This window comes from Elgaria multicarinata, chromosome 1, assembly GCF_023053635.1.
Source record: "Elgaria multicarinata webbii isolate HBS135686 ecotype San Diego chromosome 1, rElgMul1.1.pri, whole genome shotgun sequence".
Classification (NCBI taxonomy): Eukaryota; Metazoa; Chordata; class Lepidosauria; order Squamata; family Anguidae; genus Elgaria; species Elgaria multicarinata.
In genome coordinates, this window is record NC_086171.1 from 40,553,536 (window position 1) to 40,571,086 (window position 17,551).

At 41.4% G+C, this 17,551-nt stretch overlaps 1 protein-coding gene across 1 annotated transcript in view; it reads right to left on the reverse strand.

Moving 5' to 3' along the window:
* The window catches only part of OXSR1 (oxidative stress responsive kinase 1), a 111,546-nt gene that overhangs the window by 57,532 nt on the left and 36,463 nt on the right, over nt 1-17,551 (reverse strand). Inside the window, exon 3 of the mRNA XM_063126437.1 lies at nt 13,412-13,520. Coding sequence (XP_062982507.1) covers nt 13,412-13,520 — 109 coding nt within the window. The remainder of the gene's footprint in view (nt 1-13,411; nt 13,521-17,551) is intronic.

Genomic DNA, 17,551 nt, shown 5'->3' on the forward strand with positions numbered 1-17,551 from the left:
CAATACACACAACCACCTCATGATTCCACCGCATGTATAGAAAAGTGTGAGCTCTAGCATAGGGACATAGGGAGAGAAAAAATCTCACACCTCACACTAAATTTTTATGGAATCTTGGTTGCGACTCAAGATTTAAGAAGAAAGGAGTTGGGATAGCTTGCAAAACTCTCTGGATGTGAAAACACCGGGCAGTGCAGAAAGGAGAGGGGGGGAAGCAAGGCTGTGTTGAAAGATAAAAAAATATCCTTCCAAAGCAGTTTGCATCTGAGGTTTAAGCAGGTAAATTTCAGGGGTAAGCATGTCAGGCATTAGTTCTGCCAAGATTATGAGACAATTCATTATGTTACTAAAATCAAGTGTCGGAAAAAGTAATGGGCTTTCTGAAAAGATTTTGCAAGTCAAGTCACCATCTCGCGAACATGCCAAGAGTTGTCCCTAATCTTAGGTTTTAATTTTAAACGGGTTCTTAAAAACCTTAGGACGCTTATCGGCAACAGAGATTGCAGGAGCAATTTAATTTAGAATTAAAGTTAGAGAGTTCATTTTGTTTCGCTTGTGGATTAACATCATGGGCAGGGGGAGACGGCATGTTCAGACTTGTTTTGGGGAATCTGAACAGCCTAGAATCGTAGCCCTACTTACTTAACAGTATTTATTTTGATGGCTGATTAATCCAGAATGACAGCCTGATGAACACGGGTTAGAATGGGTGCGTTTTGTTTCCTTCTTCCAAACATTCTACCTTTAGATGACCTTTTCTCCACCAATTTCTCTGCTTATGAATGTCTGTACCATGAAGGCCGAGCACCTCACAAATTTTTTTAGGATTCACGTTCAATTCATGCAGTCTAGTTTGGTCTCACTCTTGCGCCTTACCCCACCCCCAGTTTCCGTGAGGCTCCATATTTCAAGAGAAAATTGTCAATGACAGGCAACTATCTGCTACTATTATTCTTCTCAATGAGAAAGTCCGGGACCCTACGTGGTTTGAATCCAGGTTACCTACAGGATCACCTTCCCCGTACAATCCGCCCAGCACACTCAGGTCCTCTGGGGAGAATTTAATCCAGTCAGCCAAAACTAGGCAGAGGACCGTTTCTTCTGCCGCCCCCAGACTGTGGAATGGCCTGCCGGAAGAGATTCATCAACTTAATATTCTGAGTTTAAGACAACCGTAAAGACTGATCTCTTCCGGAAGGCCTACCCAGATAAATTTTAAGCTGTTGTGAATGTTATTTTAATATTGTATCGGTTTTATTTGCTCTTTTAACCAGTTTCATGTATTGTATTGTCGTATTTAATGTTGTTCCCCGCCTCGATCCAGAAGGAGAGGCAGGTAAGAAATAAATGTATTACTATTATTATTATTCCCAGATTATAGTTTGAACATCACTTTATTTTGTTTTATTTAGTGATTACATTTTTATATTACCTAATAACCAAAGCACTTCCTTAAACATACTAACTTGGGATATACACTGATAGTTAATTGAAAGGGCCTCCCTCCACGTGGAAATCTTACATGGCAAGGAATAGGAGGCTAGGCTAGACGGCTTCTCACAGACACTCTAGTTTTCCAAATGCAGGAAGATTCTGACACTGAAGTGCTTTGACAAAAACACCCCCATCGAACCTAATCATTCTTTGGTGGTTCACGAACAGGAGGATTGTACCACACCGAGTTTCCAAGTAACTAGAGGAAAACAGACTGAGTTCGGACAACATGCTTTTTCTGTCACTCCCAGACTGTAGATTGGCCTGCCGGAGGAGAATCATAAACTTAACTCTCTCTCTCTCTCTCTCTTTGAATTTAAGAAAGCTTTAAAGACTAGCCTTTTCTGTTAGGCCTACCCAGATGAATGTGAAACTAAGAATTTTTAAGATGTGTTGATTTGTTGTACTAATGTTGTTCCCCGCCTTGATCCAAAGAGAAAGGCGGGTAAAAAAATAAAAAAATAATTATTAACCCATGATGGGTTAAACCCATCATGGGTTATCATGTTGTGTGCCTTGTTTTTTTTAATCCACAATGGATTATTTGCCCAAAATAACTGTCTCTGATAAATCACAGTCTGCAGTAAGGATTATTTAACCTATCATGGGTTATCATATCATCTGTCAGGCACCGTGGATCTATTTGCTCGCTTACAGAGTTGCACAGCAAGAGCAGTTCAGATCGCTGCTGCAGCTGCTCATGGGTGTTCTCTATGTAATGGAAACAGCACTACTGCAAGTACTGGGAACAGCTTAAGCAAGCTATTGCGGTAGTGTCTATGGGTTATAAATGCACAACTGTGAAAAAGCAAACAAGCAAAAGAGCTCTCTTGCGGAACTGATAACAGCTAAAAGGGCTACTGCGGTAGTGTCTATGGGTTAAATGTGGGAGGCTTAAGCACCGCAAAGGAAGATGGGATACCAGCAGAACAGGGAGCAGGTGGGGGGTGTCAGTCAAATTACGCACAGTAACTTAAGCTACAAACAATAGCTTATTAGCCCATTCAACTATTTAAAAAATAAGCTACTGTTCATAGTTTATTAATCCATCATGGATTAAAGTGACATCCAAACCCGCCCACACATATTTCTAACAGTAACTTTGTTTGCAGAATGTTTCAACCTGCTCTAAGTAGCTAGGAAATGAATCCTTTTAAAACTGGGGGGGGGGGTTCCCCTGCCATTTGCCAGACTTCTCCCTTCCCACACTTTCTGGAGGAATGGTTAGTCTATTGCTCCAGTAAGTAAAAAGGGATATTTGGGGAGACACTGTTTGGAGCACTTAAGTAAACTTTTTGCTTCAGAGGAATCAAGGGATCACCCTCATACTTAAGAACTACTCATAAGTCTTCAGGTGGTGAGTAAGGAACTATTGTGGAGTAGTGGATCATGTACTGGGTTTGGACCAACAAGTTCTGCGTTCAACTCCTTGCTCAACCATGAAGTTCACTGCGCGAAGCTCTTTCTAAGCCTAATCTAGCTCACAGTAGATTACCTTCCTGACATCCTGATAACAATTGCAAAAAAGGAGCATTCACTTTTTAGAACATAGGAAGCCCAGTATTGTTGACACTGACCGACAGTGGCTCTCAGGATTGGAGGTAGGAGTTTTCATACCCTACTTGGAGATACCATGGATTGAACCTGGGATCTTCTGCATGCAAAGCACGGGTTCTACTATTGAGATATTGCATCCCCACAACACACCCAACTACCACTGGGGGAAGTACAGAGTTTGAGCATTTACACCAGTACCATAATTTTGTAGTTCATTCAATATACTATCCCACAGGTTTAATGTGGGACCATTGGCATTCACGCACACATGCTTATCCTCCCCTAAAAGAAATGCCTAAACGTCTCACATCATCTCCACTAAATACACAAGCACAAATTTTGACAGATCTCCAAGAGACTGAGTTTTCAAAGCTGGGGAAGTAGCAGCCAAAGTAGGGATGCACATTCTGTGCCGAACTAGGCAGCAGATTTTTAAAGACAATTTAACACTGTTTTAGGACACATAGCAAGGTTGTCTCTCTCCAGCATTTTGAAGATGAGACTTTCCAGCCCTACATGGAGATGCCAACAACTGAATTTGGGACTTCTTGCACGCAAAGGACATGTTCATGTTCTACCACTGAGCAACAGTCCTTTAAGTATTACGGACTTAAAAATCTATGGGGAACACACACCTTCTTAGGTGAGGCATTCCATCTTCTCTCACACACCAACAAATGCCTCCAAGGGGATGACTGCTGCCATTCATTCATGCATCATTAAAACAAGAGAAATGCTCTTTCCTTTCCTTCCAAGTTACTGTTTTATTCAGTAGCCTTCTTAACAAATAAATCTGTTATAATTGCTTTTCCTCTGGCTGATAGCCCTTCAAAGAGCTTCTGCCTGCCTTGAATGGTCCTCAGTATACAGAGGACACAGTGAACATGCTTCCACTGCACAGGGGAGAGACAAGGAGCTAGAGAGAGCTCTCAAGCCACCCTGCCTTTTGAAAGAATATCCCACTCAGCTTTCCTTGGTTATCCAGGATTTCACCTGCCATCTATATGCTTTTTCAAACTTTCCATACAGTATTGAAATTCATGTTAGTGGGCACCATTGTCACAGCACGCAAATAATGCCTCAGGCCAAGTTTGACTTCTCTTCACAGAAACTGGGTTTCTTTTCCACACAGGATATAGAATCATAGAATAGCAGAGTTGGAAGGGGCCTATAAGGCCATCGAGTCCAACGCCCTGCTCAATGCAGGAATCCACCCTAAAGAATCCCTGACAGATGTTTGTCCAGCTGCCTCTTGAATGACTCTAGTGTGGGAGAGCCCACAACCTCCATTGTCGTACTGCTCTAACAGTCAGGCAGTTTTTCCTGATGTCCAGCTGGAATCTGGCTTCCTTTAACTTGAGCCCATTATTCCGTGTCCTGCACTCTGGGAGGATTGAGAAGAGATCCTGGCCCTCCTCTGTGTGACAATCTTTTAAGTATTTGAAGAGTGCTATCATGTCTCCCCTCAATCTTCTCTTCTCCAGGCTAAACATGGAGTGAATTGTACTAAGAACTGCTCTGCTTTTGTAGTTCTTAGTACAATTTTGACCCATGGTTCCTTAGCTTTCCTTCAACATTTATTTTATTTATACGGGAATTTTCATGCTGCCTTTTAGAGTATAACCTTCACAAGGCACAAGGTGACGGCTTTGGATGGCTTTAAAAGAGGGTTGGAGAAATTCCTGAAAAAGAAGGCTATCAATGCCTACTAGCCCTGATGGCTAGGTGCTACTTCCAGCATCTGAGGCAGTAAGCCTATATACACCAGATGCTGGGGGAGGCTGCTGTTGCACCAGTGTCCTGCTTCTGGGTTCCTGGTTGACAGCTGGTTGGTCTGATCTCGCATAGCTGTTCTTACATAAAACACACCATAAAACATTCTCAGCAAGCGCATTTAAAACAGCGGCACAGTGCTTGTGAACAGCTGATCTTCTCCTGTGCAGTGGGCTTGCCTTGGCCTGATGCATTTTTCTTACTTTTTCCTCTTTGAACACCTGGCCCCCATGCTACATCAGAAACTGCTTATGAAAAATCCCCTCCGTTCCAAAAGCAATTTGCCATGTGGCATAGGGGGCTGCTGCCTGAAAAGACGGGGTCTCAAATTTCCTTGAGCCCCCAGAACGGGGCTAGTCTCATCTGAGCTGTACCATAAATCCCCACATTTTATCCTCAGAAGTACCCTGTGAGGTTGAGTTTGCCGACATAATAATTTACCCAAGTTTATCTACTGAACTTCATGAATGAGCAGGGATTTGGGAAAGTGCTGTAGCTCAACAGCTTTGCATGTAGAAGATCCCAGGTTCAAACCCTGGATTCTCCTATCTGAAGCGCTGGAGACCCACTGTCAGTGTGGAACAGATGTAAGCCACCTGTTGCCCTCCAGATGTTTATGACTACAATTCCTATCAGCCCAAGCCAGCATGTAAAATGGCTGTGATGGGAGTTGTAGTCCAAACTATCTGGAGGGCACCAGGATGCCTAACACTGGTGTAGACAATACTACAGATGGACCAATGATCTGACTCATATATTCTATGAACCCAGGTCTCTCTAATCTCCCAACTAGTTATCTACTTTCCCTCAAAATATTTTTTGAGTCGGGTGAGGTCTCAACCTTGCAAGTTATAAAGTAGGCATCATTAGAAGCATTTTAGAAGGGAAATACAAATTTGTATTGAAGCTGGGGGAGAAATAGCCAAAGCTTCCAGGAAAATTGCTAACAGCCCCTTCTAATGCACTGCCGGTACCAAATCCAGCATCTCCTTGGTATTTTTAGCATCCAGTTTAAGGTTGAGATGCTGAAAAGAGTAATGGAAGCATTGGCAAGAATGTGCTTTAGAGAAAGGATTTTAAAAGGTACAACTGTGGCACAAAAGCCTTCAAAATATTGTCCAATATTTTGGAGAAACTGCTGACAGATAATGGAATTAAAAAGCTACTTTCGTGCTGCGACAAATGTCATCTGAATCACCAGCATTCACCAAGAGTTAAATGTTTATGCCTCCAGCACCCACAAGTACAACTTAAAAGGCATATTTACGCTGCCTTATGCATCAGCAAAATTGCTAGTTCCAGACATATGTTGGAAACAAAAACAGGGCATGGGGAAGTGGGGGTGGAGGCAGAGAAAGGAAAAATGCCTCGGTGGCTGAAAAGAAGAAATCTAAGTGTATATTCATGGACAATTCTCCAGCAATACATGTGTGTAGAATCGGGAGTGGGAAAGGACAAAAACTCCAGCTCCCAGAAGGACTGTTCGAATCTGAATGTAGGGAAGTGTCAGACATGGCCTCAGCTGCAACAATAGATTATAGCTGTAATGAAAATTTTCAAAATTTGCCAGCTCAGGTTACCTGCTTTCATACCAAGCCAAACACTCCCATAAGAATTCCTTACATACCCAGAGCCTTTCAGCAAGGCAACCTGCATAGTCAGAGATACTAAAAGCTATTCAAAAGGTGAGTCTAGACATTAGGTAGCTGTTGTAGGGTTATCACACCCAGGCTCACTTTCAGATGTTCATCTCATCTTCTGGCAGCATTTTTGGCAAAGCACTTCATCTGACCATCTAAACCCATTAACAACAGTGTTCCCTGCAAGGCTGCTCATTCTCATTGTTTTAAATACAGGCACTTCAATACTAATATTCTATGCAAATGTGTTCATGAAATGACCTCAAGTATACCCTCCTTTTTCTTCTTCTTTTTAACAGCCACATCAAGTTTCTGGTCCTCACTGATTGCACCTTTGTTTTCATAGAATCATAGAATCGAGTTGGAAGGGGCCTAAAAGGCCGTCGAGTCCAACCCCCTGCTCAATGCAGGAATCCACCCTAAAGCATCCCTGACAGATGGTTGCCCAGCTGCCTCTTGAAGGTCTCTAGTGTGGGAGAGCCCACAACCTCCCTAGGTAACTGATTCCATTGTTGTACTGCTCTAACAGTCAGGAAGTTTTTCCCAATGTCCAGCCAGAATCTGACTTCCTGTAACTTGAGCCCGTTATTCCGTGTCCTGCACTCTGGGATGATCAAGAAGAGATCCTGGCCCTCCTCTGTGTGACAACCTTTTAAGTATTTGAAGAGTGCTATCATGTCTCCCCTCAATCTTCTCTTCTCCAGGCTAAACATGCCCAGTTCTTTCAGTCTCTCTTCATAGGGCTTTGTTTCCAGACCCCTGATCAACCTGGTTGCCCTCCTCTGAACACGCTCCAGCTTGTCTGAGTCCTTCTTGAAGTGTGGTGCCCAGAACTGGACGCAATACTCTAGATGAGGCCTAACCAGGGCCAAATAGAGAGGAACCAGTACCTCACGTGATTTGGAAGCTCTACTTCTATTAATGCAGCCCAAAATAGCATTTGCCTTTCTTGCAGCCATATCACACTGTTGGCTCATACTCAGCTTGTTATCTATAACAATTCCAATATCCTTCTCATTTGTAGTATTGCTGATTTTGTTTTATTTAAGAATTCGTATCCTGGATCTCAGGCAAAGCAAATTCAATCATGTCAATTTCTGGCAAAGCAAATTCAATCGTGTAGTCCCTGTATGGAGAAGGGTCAACACCTTGCATTCATAACCCTGCACAAATCAAGCTATTCCAAATCACATGATAGAATGCAGGCTCTGGTTGCCTGAAACAAATGGGAGTTACCTTCAATTAACCTGGCAGGGAAGTTCTATAGGGGTTGGTTCTTCCCCCGTTCACACCAGTCAAATAATAATGAACATACATGTGTGGTCAAGCGGACTAGTAACTTGTGGATTGTTTTATTGTTGCTATTTTGGCAAGACTGGTGTAGAGAATAAGTCCTGGATACAATAATCAATTCAGCCATGAAGCTCAATGGATAGCATCATGTGAAAATCTCTTATTAGCCCAAAACTACCCAGCAAGGTTGCCAAGCAGAATCTACTGCAGCCAAACTCCAGATCACTGGTTTATGGTTATGGGTGGGGGGACGGATGGACTGGAAGAAGAGGATTTACATAAACCACCAGTTATTGTTTATACTTTTAATTTAGTTTATTTGTCCATACATTAACCAAGAGATTGCACTTTTCCTGCCAGAGAGAACGGGAGTGTTACTGAGCAGATAAAAAATATTTTCCTAGGAAAGGAAGCAACACACCCAGAAATCCCTGTGGGAAAGAGCTAATCACAATTAACAAGACACAAAAATGCAATTTAGAATAAGTTAGTCAAGAATCTGGAGGGCTGAGGGTGGAACTTTGCTTTGGCCTTCAACAAATGGCTCCTTGCTATAAAGTTATTCACTGACTTGCAGCTTGTGGGCTCCTAGTTTAAAAATGTACTCCTGTAGAGTTTATCATCACTTGGTAGAAGAACCTTGGTTGTGGAAGCCATTTCAGAAAAATAAATCTACTTATAATTCAGGAGACTTTCAACCCCGAATCTTCTGTCATTGTGATCCCATGTCCACTCCTTTCTTTGATGGCAGATTCAGACATGACAAAACTTCTTCACAGAAAGCATTCCGATGTGAAAAACTGTTATTTCCTGCATGAATTACTTTCCAACCAGGAATTCCAACCAGGTTTTAAGTGCTCTTTGGTAGCTGGTATTTGGTTGGACAATTTGCTACACTCTCCTGGTCACCCTCAAGAATGGGCCACACAATGCCTTTTCTTGATTTACTTTGCCAACCTATGGAATCTTTTGCTTCTGGCATGGATCTCCAATCTTGACATTTGGCTGTGAGTGTATCCAAGTAGCTTACACATGTGGGCAAATTCTGTTTGGATTGGTTGCCCATGTGACAGTTCGAAAGAGAATATCAACTACACAAGGAATCGTCCCCTCCATCCCAATATATGCAATGATGAACTGCCTCTAAAAACTACATAATTTCTTCTTACACACATACACACTACATCAGCTGTCACCAGCAGCCATTCCAGCAGGCTATAGTGAGGCAGATGATAGAGCTAGTGTGGTGTAGTGGCTACAGTGTCTGACTGAGAGTTGGAAGATCTGGGTTCTAGTCCCTACTTTGCCATAGAAGCTCACTGGGTGACTTGGGGCCACTCATAGACTCTCAGCCCTGTCTACCGCACAGGGTTGTTGTGAGGGGATAAAATGGAGAGGAAGATTATGTATGCCCCCTTGGGTTCCTTGGATATAAATGTAATGAATGAATGAATGAATGAATAAATAAATAAATAATAAAATAAGTGGGGCCATGCCACCAACCCTGCTGGAAATAGTTATTTTTTCCTCTTCCCTCCACATTCCTTTCTCCGTGTATATCGTGTCTTTTTAAAAACAAAATGTAAGTCTGTGGGCAGGAACTGTCTTTTTTTCGGGAGCCCTTTTGCCTGTGGAGTAGGATAAAAACATTTCACATAAACATAAGGTATCAGGTACCTTTCAGAACATAAACAAAAGAGGCAAGTCCCAAGCACAAGGAACATTCAGTTTACAAACTACCTTATCATTATGGGTAAGCTGGTTCTGCACGGCAAGGCACCTCCAGGGAAATCGGGCATGGCTAAGGATATTCTCTGCATGGCTGCGAGGTTCCATGATGTATGCAGTGACATCCCAAACATTACGAAGAGCTGATAACTACTGTGTGAAAGTGGCTTACCACAGAGATATAAAACAAACCAACTCTAAGCCTGCATGGATTCTGGAAAAGAGCCATTAAGAGTGAGCTACTGAACACAGCAATTTTCAAGCTGTTTTATTGGAAAAGGCTGCAGTGAAGATTAGGGTTTCTTCAATGAAGACATTGAGAAGCTTCTCTTAAAGACATTTTTGGCTATTATCAATCTTCCCTGCAATACGTCCCCCGAACGGTGTTCCTGGAGAGATCTCCAACATGCTATCCTCAGACTCTGCTCTTGGTAGGCACCAGGCTCCCTGCGCCTTTTAATTGTATTTCTTAATGTTTTATTTATTCTTTTTTTAAGCTGGGAGGCTGGCATGTTGCAAAATGAAGCATCCTCCAGTGCCCATCTTCATTTGGGTTCAAAACAGGGTGGATTTGACTTAAATCAATTTAATTTAAAGCTTGATTTAAATCACGATTTAAATCACTACTCAGAAAGACTCAATTTAATCATGTGACATCCCCCCCCAAAAAAGCGCACTCTATTCATTGAATTTTTTGAAACTTAGCACTTAAGAGGTAAGGGGTTGATTCTGTGTACATAGATTTGCAAAGGAATAATAGGATTGTGATCTCTGCAGACACAAATCCACAGTTTTGAGAACTGAAAAACCAAGCATCTGTGATATCTTCTAGATAGAAAAATTGCCCAACAATCTTACAGAAACCTCTGGAAGAGCATGACATTGTGAATGGATTAATAGAATTCATTTACCAAAAAATTTAAACATTGCATGAATATATAGCCTCATGCTACATAATTAAAAACTAATCTTCATTTCACAATGAATAACCTTTGGACTATAATGTATCTTAAATAGAAAACTTTCTTTAGATAGATTTTTCTTCAAAAAGCATTTTATTAAAAAAAAATCAATTTAAATAAAAAAATCAGATTTTTTAAAAAATTATTTTTTAAAAAAATCATTGATCCACCCTGGTTCAAAAGAGAAGTTTTGTGTTTTAGAGCTCAGCCCCCACCTCTCCCTTCTACTTAGGTTCTTGGGCAAATTACTTTTCTTTTAGCCTCAATCATTTCATCATTTGGAAAAGAGTGATTTGTGACTGGACATGCCCACCACAGTAGCCATTTTATGAATTGGTAAGCCCTTTCATGGCTGCTATTTTATGAGCACCCACAACAACCTCAAAATTCCAGATGTGCCCACCGACACAAAAAGATTGGGCATCTATGCACAGAGGCACATTGCCCAGGTACAGTCAGCCACAGGCTGCAGCACTGGAAGTGAAGGCAAGCAGGACAGGGCCACTCTGAGCTCTTCTAAGAAGCTGCTATCATTAAACTTAGCCCACCTGTCAGCAAACCCCACCTGTCACCTAGCAGAAGCCGTTACATCAGCTGCTAAAGAACATCAACCAGCTGCCGAGGGACTGCAGCGGCAGGGAAGGAAGGATTATTTATTTTACCCTCTTCTATCTGTCCCCCACCCCACCCGCGAGCTTCCTGATCATACCCTGGCAAGGAGCAGCAGAAAGACCAGCTGGTCAGCAAGATTACTACCACAAGGAACCTACAACTTCTGGCTTTGGGCCATTGAATCTGGATATGGTGTGGGCAGCCGGATGAGCTGCCAGCCAGTAGCCACCACTGCAGGAGGTGGTCTATCAGGGAAGCCAAGGGAAGGATTCTTACGGCTATCATCCACCCTGGCCTTCCCAGGTGCTGCTGTGGTGAAGACCGGCAAGTTTCCACCAGCCAACTACTGAGAAGACCTCCGGATTACCTGCAATTGCATTTTCATGTGTATTATAATCTTATAAACCACCTTGTGAGGGCAATGTGCTCTGAAGGGTGAGTAATATATATTAAATACAGTGATGGCCAAAATTGTGGACACTTTTTGAAATTTTCATGTTTTGTAACTTTGCACGCTTATAGAAAATGTTCTGTTTCACGAAATTCAAATGTTTATATATCAATTGAAAGAGAATGAAATGCTGAATTCAATACAAAAAAACAGAATGCAAATATCTGCAGTACAAAAAAAGTTATGCTTACTTTAGTCTAAAAACAAACAGGTGTGATTGAGTAAAGAAGCAGACTGGAATTGCAAACCCTACTGGCCAATCACAGTCCTTGTTCTGGGGACCAATCACACGACAGTAGCTGCGATACATCGTGTTTCAAGTTGGGGAACATCAGTTTTGCTGTTTGTTCTGTAACTGAAGCGCAATTGGAGATTGTGTGAATATTTGAAGTATTTCTCACATTAAAAGTGTACGTATGTACATCATAAATAGAGAATTGGCATCAAAGAAAAGAGTTGATTGGACACCCAGGAAAAGAAGCAGGATTGTTGTATTATGTGAATTGCATTTGAATTTCGTGAAACAGAACATTTTCTATAAGCATGCAAAGTTGCAAAACATGAAAATTTCAAAAAGTGTCCACAATTTTGGCCACCACTGTAAATGAAATAGTGAGTGTCTCCCCCCAGAAATCTGCTGGCTGACACTCAATGTCACTTCTAAAATGCACCCCAGAAACATCTGCAATGGACAGAAGTTCCTCAGCAAACAAATCAATGCAGAAAGTGTTCCCGGAAGTTAGACAGCTTCGAGTAGGTAGGTGGGACTTGAATACAATAATCTCTATTTTTAAAAAAAATCTATTGGCACTTCCCAGTGCTTAAAATTATAGGTTTGGGAGCGGGAGGAAGCAGGAGTGAAACACACACAGTCATCGCCTTGGAAGTTTTCTCTTCTTTACTCCTCCCTTGTTAAATGCCAGGTAAAAAAGATTTAACAAGGTAATTAAAGAAGGGGGAAAGGTCAAATAAAATAGCTGACACATACTGGGAGAACCTTTGTATGAATGAACGTAAGGATTACACTCCCTCCACAAAGACAAGCAATTACGTTCCTCAAAAAGGAGATAGGATCTGAAGCCACGGCATACCGTAAGGCTGCCAACTCAACATCACGGGACTCTTGACAAATTAGAGCTACGTGGAGGATTCCAAGCAGCGGGTTTGAACACCAAGATGAAACCTCACTGCCACAAAAGATGGCGCTTGAGCAGGGCTATAGATTGATTAAGGCATTTAAGCTAATTAATCTTTTGCTTTTTAACCAGTTACACTTAAATAGCACAACCAAGGAAGAGTTAGTCTATCAGAAATAAAAAGCATCTCTTGAAATCCACACACACCCCGCCGGCCGGGGCACTTTTTTAAAAACAAACTCCTCTAAAGATGAGGAAGGCACATATGAGAGTATATCAGCTTCCTCCGCTTGGGGTGAGTAGGGAACCCTAAAGAGGAACATTGTGCATGATGTGGAGAAAATAGAGGTTGGATTCCTGCCCCCATGACCCTCGGAAGGAAGACTGTGGGGCAGAAGAGGGTTCACTGTGGTGAAAAGAACAAAGGGAACTCTCACTGCATGAGCCAAAGTCTGCTCATGTGACATTGGAGGGAACCCAAACTATGGCTTATCCCTTAAGTGTGAGACAAGCCACTGCACTTGGCAAACTTTTCCAGTACATGGCAAATAAATTTAAATAATCTGCATATTCCAAAAAGCTGCCATCAGGATGTGTTTTGGAGATACTGAAGGAAGTGTGGAATAGCTTTTGTTTAATGAAGTGGAAGTTACCACTCACTGTTAGAAGTAAACAATACCTTCCGTTTTTTAAATTTCCACTTGCAGTAACAGACGAGAATGAAAATAATCCGAACACACACACATTTAACAACCTCACACTTACCTCCGCTAAGAAGCTTCATCACTAACCAGAGTTCATCTTTCACTACAAAGGAGGTATAGTAAGATACGATGTTTGGATGATGGCACTGACTCATGGCTTGAATTTCTTTCTAGACGGTGGGGAAAAAAAGGGGGGAAATTGCTGTTACTATTGTTGCTTAACAACTACGTGCTAGCTAGCTGTTATATGCAGAAGTGATGGAACCCCAATTTTGGGCAGCGTGATCACAACCTACAAAAGATGAACCCAATCGTGGTGGGAAAGTGAAGGAGTTTGGGATTGACAATCCTCACAAAGGGGCTTTAGGTCCATAGCAGAGCCCCCTGCTTTGGATGCAGAAGGTTGCAGGTTCAATCCCCAGCATCTCCAGGTAGTCCTGGAAAAAAACCCTTTCAGAGAGTTGCTGCCAGTCAGTGTTGACAATGCTGGGCTAAATTGACCATGAGTCTCACTCAGTATAAGTCAGCTTCCTATATTAGTAATCAGAGCCGAACTATGTGGTCAACACAAATTGAACTGGAGGCACTTGCATGTCTAAATGTTCCCCGGTGTGTAAAAAAGGAAAGTCCGCCAGGATATAGAAAGACAAGCACATCAAGGGAAAGCGCCCTGATTCGCTCTCCACCTAGACATGCTACTTCTCCACGTGTTGTGGGGAGATTGTTCAATGATATTAAAAAAAAAAACCCACCCAGTTTAAGACCAGAGTTAAGGCTGTCTCATATTGGCTCAAACTTACCCTTACAACTTTCCCTCCATGGCCTTTCCAGATGGGAAGGATGGAGCACATGGGGCCAGCAAAGATGCCCCATATTGTCCTGATCCTGTATTGCTTTATCTGGATTCCACTATATTGCTATAGGAATCCTCATGTGAGTTGACCCATGGCCTGTTTGCAAAGAAGCACAATTTGTGACATTGCACAACATCATTACAGACCATGGGGCACATCTCTTAAGGCATTAGTCTAAGCTTCCAATTTTCTGGCTTTGTGAAGCTTGACCCAACATGAGGTAGCTTTAACTCTGGTCTTAAACTGGTAGGGGTTTTATCATTGAATTTCCCTGGTTTTTAAAAAGGAAATTTAGGTTTACAATGTTCTAAAGAAAAAGAAAAACACACAGAAGCACAAATAAGTCATTAGCTGAGTAGATCTGTGCAAATGCATATATACGTCCCTGTAAGTTCAGAATAGCTTACTTCTGAGTAAGCATGCAGTATCGTGTTTTCTTTTACCTCTTCATCAGTGTGAATGACTCACACAGTCCTCAAAATTACCTCACTTTTATCTCAGTTGACAGTTCCACTTTCAGGATGCTGACAGGAAGAGTGGAATTCAAAACACTGGCATGTACTGGCAGCATTCTAGCTTCAGAGTGAAAATGAGCATGCCTGACATAACTTTACTAGCAGTTGCTGCCATAGGCTTTCATGGGGCAAGAAAACCTTGGTAATTTTTGAATTGCTACACCAAATCCATGACAGGGACACCTCCTTAACAAGCCTGAATAAAGCAAATCAGTAGTTTCTCCCAGAATTTGAAAAATATATACAATACGCCGAGCCACAGCTTGAGTAAAAAGTACAAATGTCTCAATTTTCAGCGTATTTTAACTTGCAGTATCTATGGCAATTTGTATCATATCACTTTGAAATTTTGCAGGATTGTAGACCTCATCGAGTAAGTTATGGGTGCCAAGTTTCATGTTATTAGATCTACAGGTGTCATTTTTATAAGCAGAAAAAAGATGAGGCATATAACGGCAGAACCTGTTTTGCAAAATCTTAAAGGGGCTTTCGGATATTAGTAGTACACTTAGTACACTTTAGTACACTTCCTCAATAACGTTTAGGCACAAGGCCCACCTGCTTGCATTCGTCTTGCATGTTTTTACCACAGATTTTAAATTATATTTAAGATCTATGTCCATTTGGTAATAGTTTGTTTTTATCTATTGTGGCAGATTTTCTGTTTTCTGTTTGGTATACCTTTGTTTTATATTGGGATTTTACCATTTTCTATTCTAGATACCTAGAATTTAGAAATGGGACATAAATACAAGGACGTAGTTGAAGAGCCAGGACTAGGATTGGGGAGAGCCAGGTTCAAATCCTCTCTCAGCCATGACACCCACTGGGTGGGTTTAGTTTTTCACATTCTGTTAGCCTGACCTTACCTTACAGAGTTTTTGAGCTGATAAAAGCAAGGAGAGGAGAACCATGTAGCATTAACATTAAACATCACCAAGACTTCTCCAATTCTCAAGATCATGGCTAGGATAATTTTTAAAAAGCATTAGGGCTCTCACATGCTCATGTGGAAGAGGGAAAAAAATACATCATTGATCTTTTAGGAAGGAAAATACACTTAGCTATCTGTAATAAGGTTGTTTCCATAATAGAAGATGGAGAATGCAAAAATATTTCCGCAAAATAGAGTGCTAAGGATATGAATCATTAATGAACAGGACACTGCCTTACATTATACAAGACCGACAGAGATTAGAGCCATCTGTAAAATTCAACAGCACCATAGCCCACAGTTTAAGGTGTCTCCTCACAAAGACTACACAAAAACCTCTTCAAACCATCACACATACATAGCTCCTCAGGAACATCTAGAAACTAAATAATGGAGTGCCGCTGACCCTCACAAACAATGGGAATTGCAATTGTATGGGTGAGTTTTAAATTGTCCCATCTGCCTCAGACTACAAATTACCACAGCAACGTGCTCTGAGACGAGAGCCTCACAAAACGTTTTCCTCAAAACGGCCAACTTTTGAACACACAGGTTTTCGGCTCCTACAAATTGCCCCCAGAGGCTTACACTCGGTTATGTGGGCAAAATACTGAAGATTAGAACGTCAACTCCTTGAGAATGAATTTTATCATTCACTCACATCACATTTTCAGGAAATGTGACATGCAAAACCTGTTTGTGTCTTAAAAGGAACTGAAGCAAGCAGAGCTAATGCCCAAAGTTAATGGGCTATTTGAGCAGGGGCTATAACAATAATGCTCAGCATTTAGATATAGACATTTACATATATTATTTCAGAAATCTTTGCCATACACAGTTAGCCAACTCATGGTCAACTTAGTCACAATAAATGGTACTAGAGTAACAGTGGCCCAAAGATCTCCCCTGCCATATGACAACTTCATAACACCCTTCCCCAACCTGCACCCTTCCAGGTGTTTTGTAATACAACTCCCATAATCTCAGCTCATTGGCCATGCTTGCTGGGGCTGATGGGAGTTGTCATCCAAAATATCTGAATAAACACAGGTTGGGCAACTTGTAAGCTAAATCATCTGGAGGGACTCAACTTCCATTAGCCCTAGCCAAGATAATCAAAGGTGAGGGATCACTAGAGCTGTAGGCCAAAACATGTTGTTCACTCCTGTAATGCAGCTTTTAGCTTTTGTTAAGGGCTTCAGAATATTCAAAAAATTTCACATTACCTCAAAAATCCTTACAACAGCTCTGAAGGCTATTATTATCCTCACACTGAAGATGTGAGGCTATGGGGCAGTATATAAATGCAATAAATAAATAAATAAATTGGGGAGAACAGCGTCTTCCCTAACATTACTTTATGATTTCATAGCAAATGTGAGATTTGGACCAGGTAATGCTAGCTTCCCAATTCTGTCTCTTGGACAGTATACCATGAAAACTCATTTTATACTTTTGCTCAAATGCCAAAATATGAAGACGGAAGAGCTCACACACCAACTACTTGGGCCATAAGTGAGGCTTTAGGACAGTCAAATTCAAACGAATTTTCAACTTATGCATCCAATTATCCCAGAACAGAGAGAAATCATCAAAATGTTGATAGAACACCCCAATCGCAGAAAAAATCAAAATAGTTACTAAACACACGAAGGGTACTGCCAGAATGAAGGGTCAAATAATTAAATTTTCAGGCTGTAACCCTACGCACTTACCTCAGAGTAAATCCCATTGAGTTCAATGGAACCTACTTCTAGTAGACAATGTACGTTAATAGAGTTTTAAAAAATAATTGATTGAACTAAAAAGGACCTCTGATTAGTTGTGGGGCAGATAAATAAAGTATATTTAATAAAGTTAAGTTATAAAAACGTCAGATGAGGGAGACCCATCTTAGA